Genomic DNA, 14067 nt, shown 5'->3' on the forward strand with positions numbered 1-14067 from the left:
AAGGTAGCCTTCAAATAAAGTGTGACTATGTAAGGGATTTTACTGACTCTTTGGACAGAAGGTGCGCCTGCATCTATCTGTTAACAGCCTACATGTATGTGCACATGCAGCAGTGGAAAGTATTAGATTTCACATGTAGGTAAGGCTTTGTTTTGGTGGCTTCACTAGCTGAAGGCTTCATTCACAACGCCGAGAATGTCTGGAAAAGCAGAGGGTTTCCTAGAGGGCAGAAAGTGGGTGGGAGTCACATAACCAGTGAGAAAAACATTTTTTTTTCATTCCTTGAAGTACATTCTGTTCTCCCTTTTGCTGCTAGAGCATTTGTGCAACTCCATTTCCAACCAGTTCAGTGCTATTGGGTGCTATGCGCTAATCTCTCCCTCCTCTGAGCTAGACACATTCCTCTGCAGCCCCTCCACACTTTCGTCACGATATTTGGGCCTCGCGTGTCGAGCCGAGCAGCCAAGACTTGAAGCAAAACAACCAACCATGTGCTGTGACAGTGAGCAGGCGCAGCTTTGACGTATTTAACGCTGTTGCATTAGCACATTAGCACTATGTGACCAAGTGTGTGGTGGACATGCTAGCCAGTTCATAAAGCTGCTGTTTGTCACTTTTTGACGCAACTCCTTACATCACAGCAGAAACCAATAACTAATTTTATGTGTTTGTGGAGTATCTTAGTCTAATTCATACACGTAATGGGCAAATTTCACATTATTCAATTAGGCTAATGAATCACATTAGCCTACATAGTCAATTGGATCGTGTTTTAGAGTGAAGCGTAATGCCTGGCTGTGATGTATCTGTGGTAAATATCTGACACAATCTATTTGGCAATGAGTGAAGCCTTTAGTTCAGAATAATTTTTGGAGGGGGGAACAAAGAGGACAGCTGTCCCTGGAGAACAAAGCAGACAAGCAGTCAGAAAAGGCAGTGAAACAGTGTGACCTATATGAGCTTCAGTTCAGCTAAAGGCCCCCATCAAAACATGATTAGCATCAGACATCACGTTCAAATTAACCAAATAAAGACGCTCCAGGCAGTTCCGTTTGCCTGGGGGGGTGCAGTGGGGAGTCCTTAGACATGCCTCGACTGTTACAGGAGCCTCTTGCCCTTACTGCTCCCTCGGTTTCCATGAATCTGTTACTGAGGCCGAATTTGCTGCAAGCTAATCCTCCCTTAGCATGGCAGTCAACAGTTTACAGCCACAGGCATAGCATGCAAGGACACTTTGCTTTCAAGGGAGCAAAGTTAGCAAAAATGACTGCTAATTTAATTTTTTGTGGTAACTTCTTTTAATTTGCATTCTTTTGTGAAGAGAGAGTAACTGCTGGCAATAAAGTGGAGTGAATGCATGCATATCCAGGAGTTGCTTAGATATATCAAGGACTTTTATGTTTGAAGGAGAAATGTAAAGAATTTTAAAGCATCAGCTGGCCCTGAAATTGCAGTGTGGTGTTCCATAGTGTTTAAACCATTTACTGTACTATACCACACAATATTGTACTATACAAAACAATGCAATAATATATAATACTATACTATACACAACACACTAAGCTATTCTATACTACACACTACATACTACTTTGTGAGTTCAGACCATGTCCTTAACAGGGTGAGAGTATGAGGAAAGACTGACTGAGCGAGGTGTGGCAGGGGGGGACTCTGAGAACTTGGGCTGGAGTTCTGGGCAGCTTCTGCGTGTTGCTAGAAGGCCAGACCCCCTCATAGCTGTAGTAGGACTGATGCAGGACTGAAGAACAGGGAGGAGATGGGGTGGTGGTGGGAATTGCGAACGCTTCGTCATGGGAATGGAAGGTGAGGATGTGAATTTATAATGTGTTAGACTGGAAGAAGGAGGGGTTTCAGGCATGTTCCTCCCCCTAAATTTCAGTCATAACATAACTATATATTATACTGTACTACACTACACTCTTAAAAAAAAGGTTCTTCAAGGGTTCTTTAGTAAAGACAATGGTTCTATATAGAACCATAAACACTCAAAGATTTGACAACAATAAACTGAATGAGCTACAAGATTGATCTACTTAAATAATTAGCAAGTCACTGAATCTAGCATAACGTCATATTACTGTTTATTGAACTCCATTTGGGTATTTTGTGTTATGTATCATTTTATATAATAAATACATTTTTAGATTGTAAAATAATTAGAAAAGGTAAAAAATGTCTGTGTATTACGTTTCTATCTGGACTAAAGGTTGGCCTACATTTAATGATGTTTGCATGCCCTGTCGTTGCCATTCTGGTGCTGAAGAGTTGTTTGTCCTGTTTTGCATTGGGTGTCCCATGTGGTGGCATATTTAAATAGCAAAATAAGCTCACTTCCCTCAGTGCAATGTGTACACGCTGTGCTGTTAGCGAACACACTAAAAATAGATCATGTAGGCTATAATAACTGTAAAACTGCAAAATAGCAAGTCCTTTGTTTCACATATTGCTTCCCATTACCCATAAATCAGCGAATGTGTATCTCAGGTGGAACAAAACTGAACAGTTAGTAGTGTTTGGGTTGAATTGAGCACTATGTGGGATATCAAGTGCAAAACAAAGCAAATTGTTCTTCTATGGTAGTGCGCTGACCATCAAAAGTTTGGGGACATTTTCTGTGTTTGATTTTTGCAATCACTTTACAGTTAAAGAGGAGCTCCACTGATTTTTCAAAATCTCTGTATAATTCTATCATTAAGATTTAAACAAAGTATTTCAGAGTGGTAGATGTGAAATATACCATTCTAGAGAAACGAATTGAGTCAGAATTGTTCACAGTGGTGATAATAGGAACCAGACCTCTGAAATGTTTAATGGCTCAAAAAAGGATATTTCAGGAAATGGTTACAAACATTACCTGATGCCTGATTTTTACAACAGTTTTGTGGTAAAGTTTTGGCCTGAAATGTATTTTTTCAAACCTACTCATGGTGGAGAGGTAAACGCTGGGCGTTATACGGAGAAATAGTCCCAATTTTTTTTTTTTCCTGATTTACCACTGAGTTACTATTATCAATATTACATATAAAAACTCAGAAGACGCATGTAGGTTCACTGGTGGTTTCGGATAGTCATCAAAAGTCTGCGTTAGCGACACCTGTTTCCTATCACCACCACTGTAAAGAAAATCAGAGTTGGTCAGTTTCTCTAAAATGGCACATTTCACATCAAACCATCCTGAAGGACTTTGTTGACATCTCAACAATCGAATGATTCCCCTTTAAGCCAAAATGCTTGCAAATATTTTGTTACCATTAACAGGCTGTTTTGCAGTACTTGTTCAACAACCTGCCTAAATGTTTATTTTCTTTCCAAACTATTGTTAAAAGCTCATATTGAAGCTCTTTTACCGCAAAGATGGTTTAAACAGCAGTGCTGAGTGCTGACATCATGGGATATGGCATCAGTATCACAAATGTTTACATGTGACATTATTTTCCTAAAATTAAACCTGCTTAGTCTTAAGTAATTGCAAACCAAAAAAGAAAACACACGATTAAGGTGATTAGCAGTGTAAATCTAAGGGACTTTTTGTTCTATATTTGCTCTGAGTGTGCTGTCAAATTACATGTTCCTGTTTAGAATTGTAGGCCTTCACAATAGCTGGCAAATCCTAAGCATTTCCACTTCAAGGTAAAAATCACCTTTAATAATGGACCACCTCACCTTGCAGGTCAGAACAGTTATAATTATCAAAACAACTGTGTTGCAACTGCTTAGCACACTCAAACCAAAACCATTTTCTGATAAATGATGCATTGCCAGAGAACAAAAAGTTCTCTCTGTTTTCCTTTCATTTTCGTTCCTCTTTAAGTGAAGTCGAGTAACACCGATAACAGTGCGGGGTAACAGGATAATCTGACACAAAACAAAGTTAATACAGCTTTATCTGTATTACTTTGAGTACTCTTTGCGCTTTTACACCTGTGATACGTGTTGTATGGGGACTGTGGTCAAGTTTGTGGTCACCAAGACATGCCAATTTTTCAATATTTCTGCCTACTTGATTGCTGAGATATGAACAAGGAAATTCAGAGTGGCTTGATGTGAAATGCTCCTTTCTAGAGAAATGTATAGACTCTAATAGGAACCAGGGGTCATCAAGTCTACAATGAAAATACAGCCATTTTCTTCACCACCCAAAAGGAACCAGTGAACCTACACGTCTTCTGAATGTTTATACGTAATGTAGATAATGGTGGTAAATCTGAAAAATAAAACTTCCTGTGTGAACTACTTCGCCTTGTAATGCCCTGCATGTAGCTCTCCACTGTGAATGGAGCTTAAAAATACATTTTAGACCATCATAAAACAATGTCTGAGTCATCAGTCAACATGTGACAACTTTCTGTGAGCTACCTTCAGATATCTGGTCGCTGAAACTTTGTTACCATCTTGATTTAATCACGCAGAACTTCTGAGAAATCGTTGGAATTGCTTTATAAGTTTCAACAAATTCCACTGCGGCCTATAACGAAAGCCAAACCTGACCTAGTTGACCCATTATCATAGTAAAATTTAATTATTCCCTTCAACAGTCGCTCACACACTCAATGCAAGGTGTTCATACAGTACAACCACCTGCTATACAGCTTAACATGATTACAAGAAAAGTCATTATCTTCCATGAGCAAGACAGATGTACAGCATGTCTTGTGAAACTGCAGTACTTTACTGCCTGAAGCTTTTCCAAGAAAACACCTGAATTTCAAAACAACATCTGTCTTTTAAGTAGAAGGAAACACACTGGCATATTCAAAGGCCTCCAAGTCAAGATCCATACTTAGAAAAACACACAGACACTGAAAGAAAAGCCTCCATTCTTTGGAATCTTGTTTTAAGTGGTTAGCCACAACAGACATGCTGACAGCAAAAGTAAACTTAGGATTTTCCTGGACTTTGCAGTAGAGTTCCATGCCATAACAAAAGTGGTGTAATAGTCCACAAATCCATCTTATGGACATGTTTCATGACTGAGAAACCATCTGAAGCCTTTCTGCTTCACCATCTGTTGTATTCAATTTGGTGAATTAATCACACCAAAGATGCTTGAGGTTTTTGTGTAACTTTTATTACAAAATGATTACCAAAATATAGTTTTAACATGAAAAAAGTCTAGAAAATACATTCATTTCTTTACACGAGTGCCATAAACATTACATTCAATGTGTTCCAAACCTGAAGTTTTTTGGAAATGAGGAAAATCCTACCTATTTTTGGAATGTTAAGTACACTTCAGAGTGGCATAAGTTCAAAGCTTAATGAAATGTTGTGCATAATCCCTGTACTTATATTGATTGCTGTTAAAACAACAAAATAAGGCACCTTGAACGAACACGGCTCGTCATCTTTCCGATGCTTCTAAGGCTAATTGTGCCTGCGGCGGCTTTGTGCTGTGTTGCAAATAATCATATTTACTAAAACCACTGGCAAAAACACAAAAGCCAATCAGCACTATTCTCAGAAAAGAAAGATCATTCCCAGTAACATTGGTATATGTAGCTTTGCATTCGATTCCTTAAGACATTTAAATCCTGATGGCCAGCTACGTGACATCAGTCCAATCTTTCTCAAGCCTGAGAAGTTACTAACAAACTTCAAAAGCACAAGGGCGGCTTTCTGTTCAGGAAAAAAAAACAAAACAAAAAAAAACACAAAGTTTCTGCTTCCATGATTCTCATGCAATATCTGACAAATCTCCTTGGCACACAACTTAACTTTTTTTTTCCCTTATGCCCAGTATTACCCGTGCATTTCACTGCAGGTCTGAACCTGCACATTAGACTCTATCTCACCTGCATACAGCTAAGACCTCATGAGAGCTTAGATCAACATTATTTCCTTGATGGTAGAAATAAATTGGGTAAGCAATGCACTTTGGAAACTTTCTGGCTACCACTGATGGTCTAACATTTAAAACATTACAGCCCCAGCTAACAGATGGTTATTACAGGATATGGAGTGGTAGCAATAAACCACCCACTTTAAATACAGAAAAAGCCACCTAACCGTTTGACCTACATGGTCAGGCATTAAATGTTTCATGTTTTTTTGGTTTAGCCTTCTCCAAAACACATTTTCCTCTGATTCCACCAAACATAAGCTTCATAGGTTGACAATCATTGGTGGGCACTGACCAGAGTCTGCTTACAGACAGATTAAGGACGTTTACATGACCAGAAAATCCATCCACCTTTCACCATGTGTCCTTTTCTCTCTTGAAAGAACTTGAAAGGAGTCCGTCCGGCCACTTAGTCCAATCTTTTCCTCCTTCTCCGCCCCCTTCTCAGTGGTACCGAAGACCCTTGGGTGATGAGGCAGCTTCCAAGGGATGGGTACCAGTCTCAGAGATTCCAGGGCATCCAGAAGAAAGCAAATCTCTTGCTTCGTTTCAATCAAGACATCATCAATTGATGCTCAGATGCAACGGTGTTCAACATGTCATGCAGCGGGGTCTCATATTGAAGGGCTGAGGGTTTGGGTCCACCTGAGGATGGAACCAAAATAGAGCTTTTAGTAATCAAGGCATTTCGACATAGAAGAGGTCTGTGATCAACGTTGGCACCACTGTCATTTTCTTCTTTTAATGTTTAGGGGTAAAACAAAACCAGACTTTCATTCTGATATCAAGTGCACCATCACAATGCTTGATACCAAAACAATACTATGGCCAAAAAAAAAAAAAAACACTTGGCATCATCTGAACACCCATTGCTTACAGGATTGAACATGTGTCTCTTTTCATTTGAGTCAAAGTAGCAATTGCAATGCGCTTTGCTCAAAGGCAGAATGTCAATTTGATATTAACCTCTTTAAATCAAGAAATAAATGTATAGAATAGTCTAGGACTTTGAAAAACACTGAAATTTCAATGCACTGTGCAACATTAGTCTGCAAGTCAGTTGCTTACCTCGCTGTACACAGGAGGTGGCCTGAATCTGAATTCCTGCACATAGGCCATGAAAGGACGCTCTAGCACCCCACTGAGGTCCTCCTCCTGCCGAGTAGCTGGAGAATTCTGGATGGCCTCCTCCTCAGTCACAATTGAGCTGTATTCAGGAGGAGCTGCGGAAAAACATAAGGAGTCAACATATGGGCCATGTATTTGAAAAACAACTGAAGATGAGCAGTATTGAAGTATGATTCAGATACTCACGCTCAGGCTGCTCGGGGATGGCCATGCGGAGCCACTCCATGTTTAGACTGTAGTGGCTGCTGACGCTGGAGGTGCGGCTGCCAAAAGGATGGAGTGGGATAGTTCCCATGACCAGTGGAAGGTCCAGGCACAGCTTAGAGGTCCCAGGAACATCCACACAAACCTAACGAATCAATAAAAGACACTGAGCATCTGACGCTGCCTTCAACCCTAAAATCGCTGTTTCCCCAAAAGTTCTGGAGCCCCTCTACACTGCATAGTTTTGAGTATGGAAAGCATCTCCACCGTACTCCAAAACCTGTTCCAACACCTGTTTCACCTGCTTCAGTATACCTAATTCAGCTGAAGAAGAAGTTGATAATTAGCTAGAGCAATGAAAACACAAAACTATGCACTGCAGAATTGCCCCAGGACTGAGTAAACAGCAGGTCAGATACAAAAACATCAGAACTCACCCTGAGCATGTACTCCACTTTGATGATGCGACACTGGAGGATGGAGGGGCCTACAGGAGGGATTTTGATGGCTCTGCCATGCCAGGTCTCTCTGCGTTGTGCTCCCACTACATCTCCAGTCAGTGTAGCTACAACAGATCGTTTCTGCTTCATGGTGCCCCTTGCAATAAATGTCTGTGTTTGCGTGATGTAAGCCTTAGGCACCACAGACCGTGAAGTTGAGTTGTCAAACTCTGCGAAAACTGGGATCACTTCACCTAAGGAGTGACAACAGCATGTTAGTGTTTGTTTCTTTTTAGGGCCTTTCATTTTAAGGCTTTAGAGTTCTCCAAATATGCACTAGGTTTCAGTCCTCACCTGGTGTATAGCCTTTACGGTCAATCTTTGCAGTGATAGAAACCTGTCCAAAGTTTCGGTACCAGGCACGAGCCATCTTTTCTTTAGTTCCAGCCTGAGGTGCCTGCATATTACATGAAAAACAACATTCAGAATGCAGTTTTTTCTCTTTAAAACTAGATTTACGTAAAATACATGGAAGATTAACCAGTCAAGCTTACAAGTAGGGATGGTGTGTTGATGTCAATGGGCTCAATAACTGTAAACTCCTTCTTGATCTTCTTCACTGTGCACCAGGGCCGATGCAACTTCACTTTCACCCAGTAGCGAATGCTGCCATGCTTGCCCTCAAAGGAAGTCACAAGTGTCCTGAAGGAGTAAACACATTGTTATTTTTCACATCCATAATAGCCTGGCTGAAGAAAAATTGCTTAATATCGAAAATATCATGTGGCAAGACTAATCACAAAAGGCAAACTCACTCCTCAGGCAGCTGGAAACTGAAGGGATATTCATGTCTACCAGCAGGAAGGGTGGTCAGTTCCCCATTATCTGTGGGAAAAAGATTAGCAAAGTACAGTTCAAAACCTGAAATCCATCCTGAAAGCTGTGTTTCAGCAAGTGTGCTTAAGTCAGACAGTCCTGAACAACAACAAGCATCACCACTGACGCTCTGCACTGCACTACTCACAAAGACAATAGGACCTGGACAAAAACAAACTTAGCTCAGACTGTCCAGTTTCAGACAGCAGCTCCTTTTCAAGCATGAAGGCAAAAATACCTTCTTAAAAAGTACATTTCTATTCTCAATGCGGCTTTTCTACACGATCTCAGAAACAAATGTGAGTGTTATTTAATGTGAGTCTATCTACGATTCAACTAAAGCTGTAAGTGATGGGCCTTGCTAGGGAACACTATTAAAGCACACACAAGCCAACTGAGCTACTCATTCAGTCTGAATGACTGACCTGCCTGCAGAAGCACCTCTCTTTGGTTCAGATACTCCACTTCGTCGCTGTAGTTCTGAGTGTAAGCCGTGCTGGAACCAGCACTGCGAGACTCCGTCCAGTGGACTTTTGCAAAACCCTCTGCATGTAGTTTCAATGACTCCAATTTACTTTCTGCAGACGTCTCGAGCACGACTTTCCCGGACACCACATCTCCGCTGCTGAACACCGGAGGCGAGTCGATTTCGGGCGAGTCGAAAACAATGTCAAACTTTTTCAGCCTGTCGAAAATCATCTTCGCTCCTCGCAAGTTGTCAAAACGAAAGCTCAGACTTGCTTGTTCGAGTCAGGGTCGGCGAGAGGAGCGCGTTTAAAGTACTGGGGAGTGGTCTGCGTCGCCTCCAGTCCAAAACAATAACTGAAGGGCTTCATGGCTCTAGACTACCTTTAACTCTGCAAACAAGGGGCGGGGCCTGCCACATTATTATGTAAAAGTCACCAGTGAGAGAGCTAATCAGCAGCTCGGCCTGGAGGTGGACGTGCGGAGGGGGGCGGGGCCCTGTCCGATGATTGATGGCTCCAGGTTCTTAGTCGAAAACAAGCTGACTGAGCATGCTCAAAACCACCGAGGAACACAGAGATTCAAAACATAACACTGCCGAAAGCTGTTTAGCCTGTTTACGTTGTTTAGTCTGGATTAAGCATATGCAAAACTTTTTTGCATATGCTTTTTGTTTCTTTTTTTTTCCAAATGAAACTTACAATGAATTAAACACATAAAAATGCACGACTTCATGAAATGCATGAAATCAATGGAAAAGCCTATTTGTCAGACAGTAAACGAATGAAAGACGATTATCTGCACTCAGACAACATCAAGCGGCTCAAAGCCAGGAAAAAATAGGATAATGAAGAAAAGAAAAGAAAACACACAAAACAACAAGGAAACAAAGGGGAGGAAAAACAAAGGAGTTAAAAAACTGTCATATCGCCTCCTTGTGGAAAGTCAGTTGGTCTTTCTTATTCAATGAATGGGACAAAACTTTTGGACTCGTGGCTTTTCTCTGTAACTCTGGCTCCCTCTAGTGGTTATAAACCCAAACTGCAGAGAGCCTCATCACTTCACTACCCTGGTCAACAGTGCACACAAAGACATATTTCCTACAGGGTTAATGAGTTTAAAGTATGCAAAAACGTAAGTTTTCTCAAGATGTAATACTCATTTGTACCACAAATCACCCAATACACAACAACAGAGGTGAAAACAGTGCTATAAAGAAAATCACTTATTTTAAAATGAATGTGTTCATGAAGGCCAACATTAGCATATAAATTATTAACCTGCTATCATTAAAAAGGGAATTCCATCGATTTCCGAATCAGTCGTTCAGTTGTAAACAAAGTCATTGAGACTTGTTTGCTGTGAAATGGTTCACTGTAGAGAAATGTACAAGATTTCTTTACAGTGATGGGTCACATTGTCTACAATGCAAATATAGCCATTTTAATACTATCCAAATCCACCATTGAACCTACTTGTGTCTTATGAGTTTTTAGTTGTAATGTTAATAATAATAAAAAAGTGGTAAATCTAAAACAAATAAGTTTTCTTTGTGAAATATTTTGTCTTATAAAGCCTGTATGTACCTCTCCACCATCAGAGGAAAAGAATCAGGCAAGACATTATATATAATAGCTTTCTGTGATGTAGCTTTTGGAGACATTACATGCTTCAGACGTCTGGTTCCTATCACCACCACTTTGAACAATTTTGACTCAGCAAACTTCTCAAGAATAGCACATTTCACATCACAAGACTCTGTTTAACTTGGTTTACAAAAATGTGGTGTATTTCCCCTTTAATAGAAGAAATGTAGACATTTGGAGTGACAGCACCATCTTACCATGTGCATTTTCAACTGTAAAGTCTATTGTATAGCTTAAGTCTATTGTATAGCTTAAGGGCCCTTTTCTTTCCACCACTGCACATATTCCTGTCTGTGTCTTCATTATTATGCCACATCGTAGACAGAAAATGTTTTGAATGTCATTCTCTGCACAATCTAGTAACAATGTGTCTGTGTCTGGTGGTGCACTTCTGTTGTTTCAGTAACAGAGTCTGTACTGTCAAAAGAATAACTGAGAGGCCTTTGTGATCATTACTTTTGTGATCAGTAATTAATTAATCGATTCCTCACACCTTAGTGCAAATACCTGAAAAACAGCCTACAGTTTGCTGATTCTCAGAATGTCCCTGTAATAATCTAATTCAATGCATCCAGTTCATGAATACTTGTCTAAATGCAAATAAACAAGTAAATAAATCAATGAAATAAATGATCAGACTGCGATAAAGGAGGTGAGCGTTATGGGAAAAAAACATAATATCACAATACTTCAAGACGTTTTCACGATACACAATGTGTCACGATATATATTTAAGGGCTGTCTATGCATCGGCCCTATTATCAGAAGATAATAAGCGACTTTGATAACCAGTGATGCTACAGCCATCTGTAGTGAGTGGAATTGGATGGATGGGGGACAAAAAAACTATGAATACAATGTTTTATATTAAATATTTTACATACTATGCTACACTGAATCCAATAAAACATCTAATTATGCTCTCCTTGTAATCAAATATGTAGCTGGGAAGTGTTTTTATTAAGTGTTTTATTAAGTGTTTACGAATTTCCCTGTTGTGGGACTAATAAAGGATTATCTTATCTTATCTAAATACAGATGAGATCCACAACATGCTCAGAAAACTTACTGTGGCATATTGTGATGTAAGTTTTCATGATAACAATAAATATTGTCATATTGCCCACTCTGGCAAATATTTGAAATCGATGATGTATTTATTGTACTTCGTAAAATGTTACTAAACTGCATACATTTTATTAATTCTACTGCATTTGTAACCCTACAACAATAAATGTTCTATTTCTACCAATGGATTTAGTTATCTTTTCTACAATTTACAAATGTTTATATATTCGCATTGGATGATATGTACATAAAATTACCTGTTAATGGCATCATCCCACAACTCCCATTCAGGTGCATCCCTACTTAGAAAAATACCTTATATTCATGTGTATATCTATTTTGTACGCTGCCACCATCACGTTTCACTACACTGAGATAAGAAAGAAGAGTACGTGTTGTTTCCACATGTATCCACTGCTTGCCGCAGTCAAGCCCTTTTTTATCAACTTACATGGAAGGGTTAAAGGGCAACATGCTACATGTGTCTAATAGCATACTAAGCTGTTTGTTTCCGCTTTTGACCTCAACAGATTAATGATCAGCCAAATGAGTGTCTAGCTCAGCTTTTCTGGACCTTTTAACCAAACACACTGCCTACAAGATGGCTGGACCAGTCTAGAGGGTACCTACATCAACCTCCAGCTCCAAACACAGACTCACAGCCCAATTATATGCCCAATATGCAAGCTAAGGAAAAATTCAGTTTAAAATGCCAGGCAATCAATTTTAACCCATCAGTGATGAGAGAAAATGTCACACACTCCTAAAAAAGATGGTTCATCAACCATGAGGTCTATCTAGAACCATTGCCTTTGCTAAAGCACCCCTGAATAACCATCTTTTTTAAATGTGCACAACTTGGTCTAAAGTGATGAAAGTTTGAATAGTTTTGCCTTGGATGTAAATCTAACAACATTATTTATTTTATTTTTTAAATGATTTTGTAATTGTTTTGCTGGAATCTGCAGAGTATGTGATCAAAAGACTACATTACATATGAGAAAATGTGATGAAACTCACATTCATCATCACATATGATTGATTGACTGAGATAATGAAGATAATGTGACCTACAAATGTTTCAGATATTAATGAGTAAGGATTAATAACTGAATAATAAGCCTGTGGTTTAATAGGTTACAGGTCTGATCTACAAGCTGATAAGTGAACTTAAACCTAATGTTACCTACCTCGAATGAGCCGCTGTTTCTTTCGGAAGTAGATGACTTTGGAGGTGTAGTCGCTGTAAGCTGTGTTGACTCCAGCGCTGCGGTTCTCCAGCCAGTGAGCTGTAGCGGCTCCTCGGCCAAACACAACCAGCCCTGACAGCTTCAGCTCCCCGCGGAGCTCCAGCACAACCTTCCCACTAACCACCTCCCCGCTGCTGTACACGGCGTCGCTGGGTCCGTCCAGTTCAAGCGCAAAGCGTCTGATACTTTGGAGAGTCATGGCTATGGAAAGAAAAACGGAATTAAAAACCGAAGTATTTGCTTTTGGATGGATGACTGGATGTTAACTAGCTTTAGTTATTTTGACCAACTTAGCTAGTTAAGTAACCTAGCTAACAACCGGTTTCAAGAGTATGGAACCTACACAAATTTCAACAATTCGCTATTGTTTAACGTTTTCATTATTCATCAGAAACCTACTTATATTAACAGAATAACTTCAGTCTCTTGTTTGAGTTTAATAAACATTAAATTAGGCAAATACCTTATCCTCAGTCCGCAGCGTGCTCGAACGCAGCCACCTGTCCACTTTACTATAATAACAGAAGCAGTGAAATATATGCCGCCTGCTGTTTGGACCCCGCCCTCTTCTGAACGCTCCAATAAGATAAGACAAGAGACGACGGCCACGCCCTCCTTCAGCACACTGACTAACGGCTCTCACAAGAATTAAGTGGAGGACCCTGAACCCAAACTCAAGTACAAATGTAGAAGCGTCGTTACCATTTTTAAATAACGACTCCGGCAAAATAGAAACAACTTTCCGAAAAAACGCCTTGAGTATTAGTACAAAAGTACCATTTAAGAAACCTACACTACCGTTCAAAATTCAGCATTGGTCAGAAAATACTAGTTATTTGCTATTTAGACTGAAGTGTTAAGCTATACGCCAAGATGAAACCCTAATAAAAAAACAACACAGCTGCTCACCAGTAAAACCAGCATATGTTTGGAAGCTTTTATGGTGATCAGCACCAAAACCAGCACGTCCAAAGAAATATAAGTATCTCTACAGGAGAAGCCAAAAACCTTATTTACTTTAAATGGAAGTTAATGTTAAAAGATTTTGTTCCAAGCAATTGTACTGGTCCGTTTATCATTAAAAAAAAAATACACAATGCAAAGTGCAGGTGCTGAGCTCAAATAATGCA

The 14067-nt window shown here is 39.8% G+C and overlaps 1 protein-coding gene across 2 annotated transcripts; it reads right to left on the reverse strand.

Moving 5' to 3' along the window:
- Positions 1-5067: 5067 nt before the first annotated feature.
- arrdc2 (arrestin domain containing 2) lies at positions 5068-13503 on the reverse strand. Of its 2 annotated transcripts, XM_036586062.1 has the most exons (9): positions 13401-13503; positions 12878-13138; positions 8448-8517; positions 8187-8334; positions 7987-8089; positions 7630-7886; positions 7175-7337; positions 6929-7083; positions 5068-6505 (listed from the first exon to the last, which is right to left on the reverse strand). In XM_036586062.1, the coding sequence occupies exons 2-9, from the start codon at positions 13134-13136 to the stop codon at positions 6452-6454; spliced, it is 1209 nt and encodes a 402-aa protein (XP_036441955.1). In that variant the 5' UTR covers positions 13137-13138; positions 13401-13503; the 3' UTR covers positions 5068-6451. The 2 variants fall into 2 exon arrangements, with proteins under 2 accessions (XP_036441955.1, XP_036441954.1); XM_036586061.1 differs by lacking the exons at positions 12878-13138; positions 13401-13503 and adding an exon at positions 8934-11156.
- Between the last annotated feature and the right edge of the window lie 564 nt (positions 13504-14067).

This window comes from Colossoma macropomum, unplaced genomic scaffold (assembly GCF_904425465.1).
Source record: "Colossoma macropomum unplaced genomic scaffold, Colossoma_macropomum, whole genome shotgun sequence".
NCBI classification, from domain to species: Eukaryota; Metazoa; Chordata; class Actinopteri; order Characiformes; family Serrasalmidae; genus Colossoma; species Colossoma macropomum.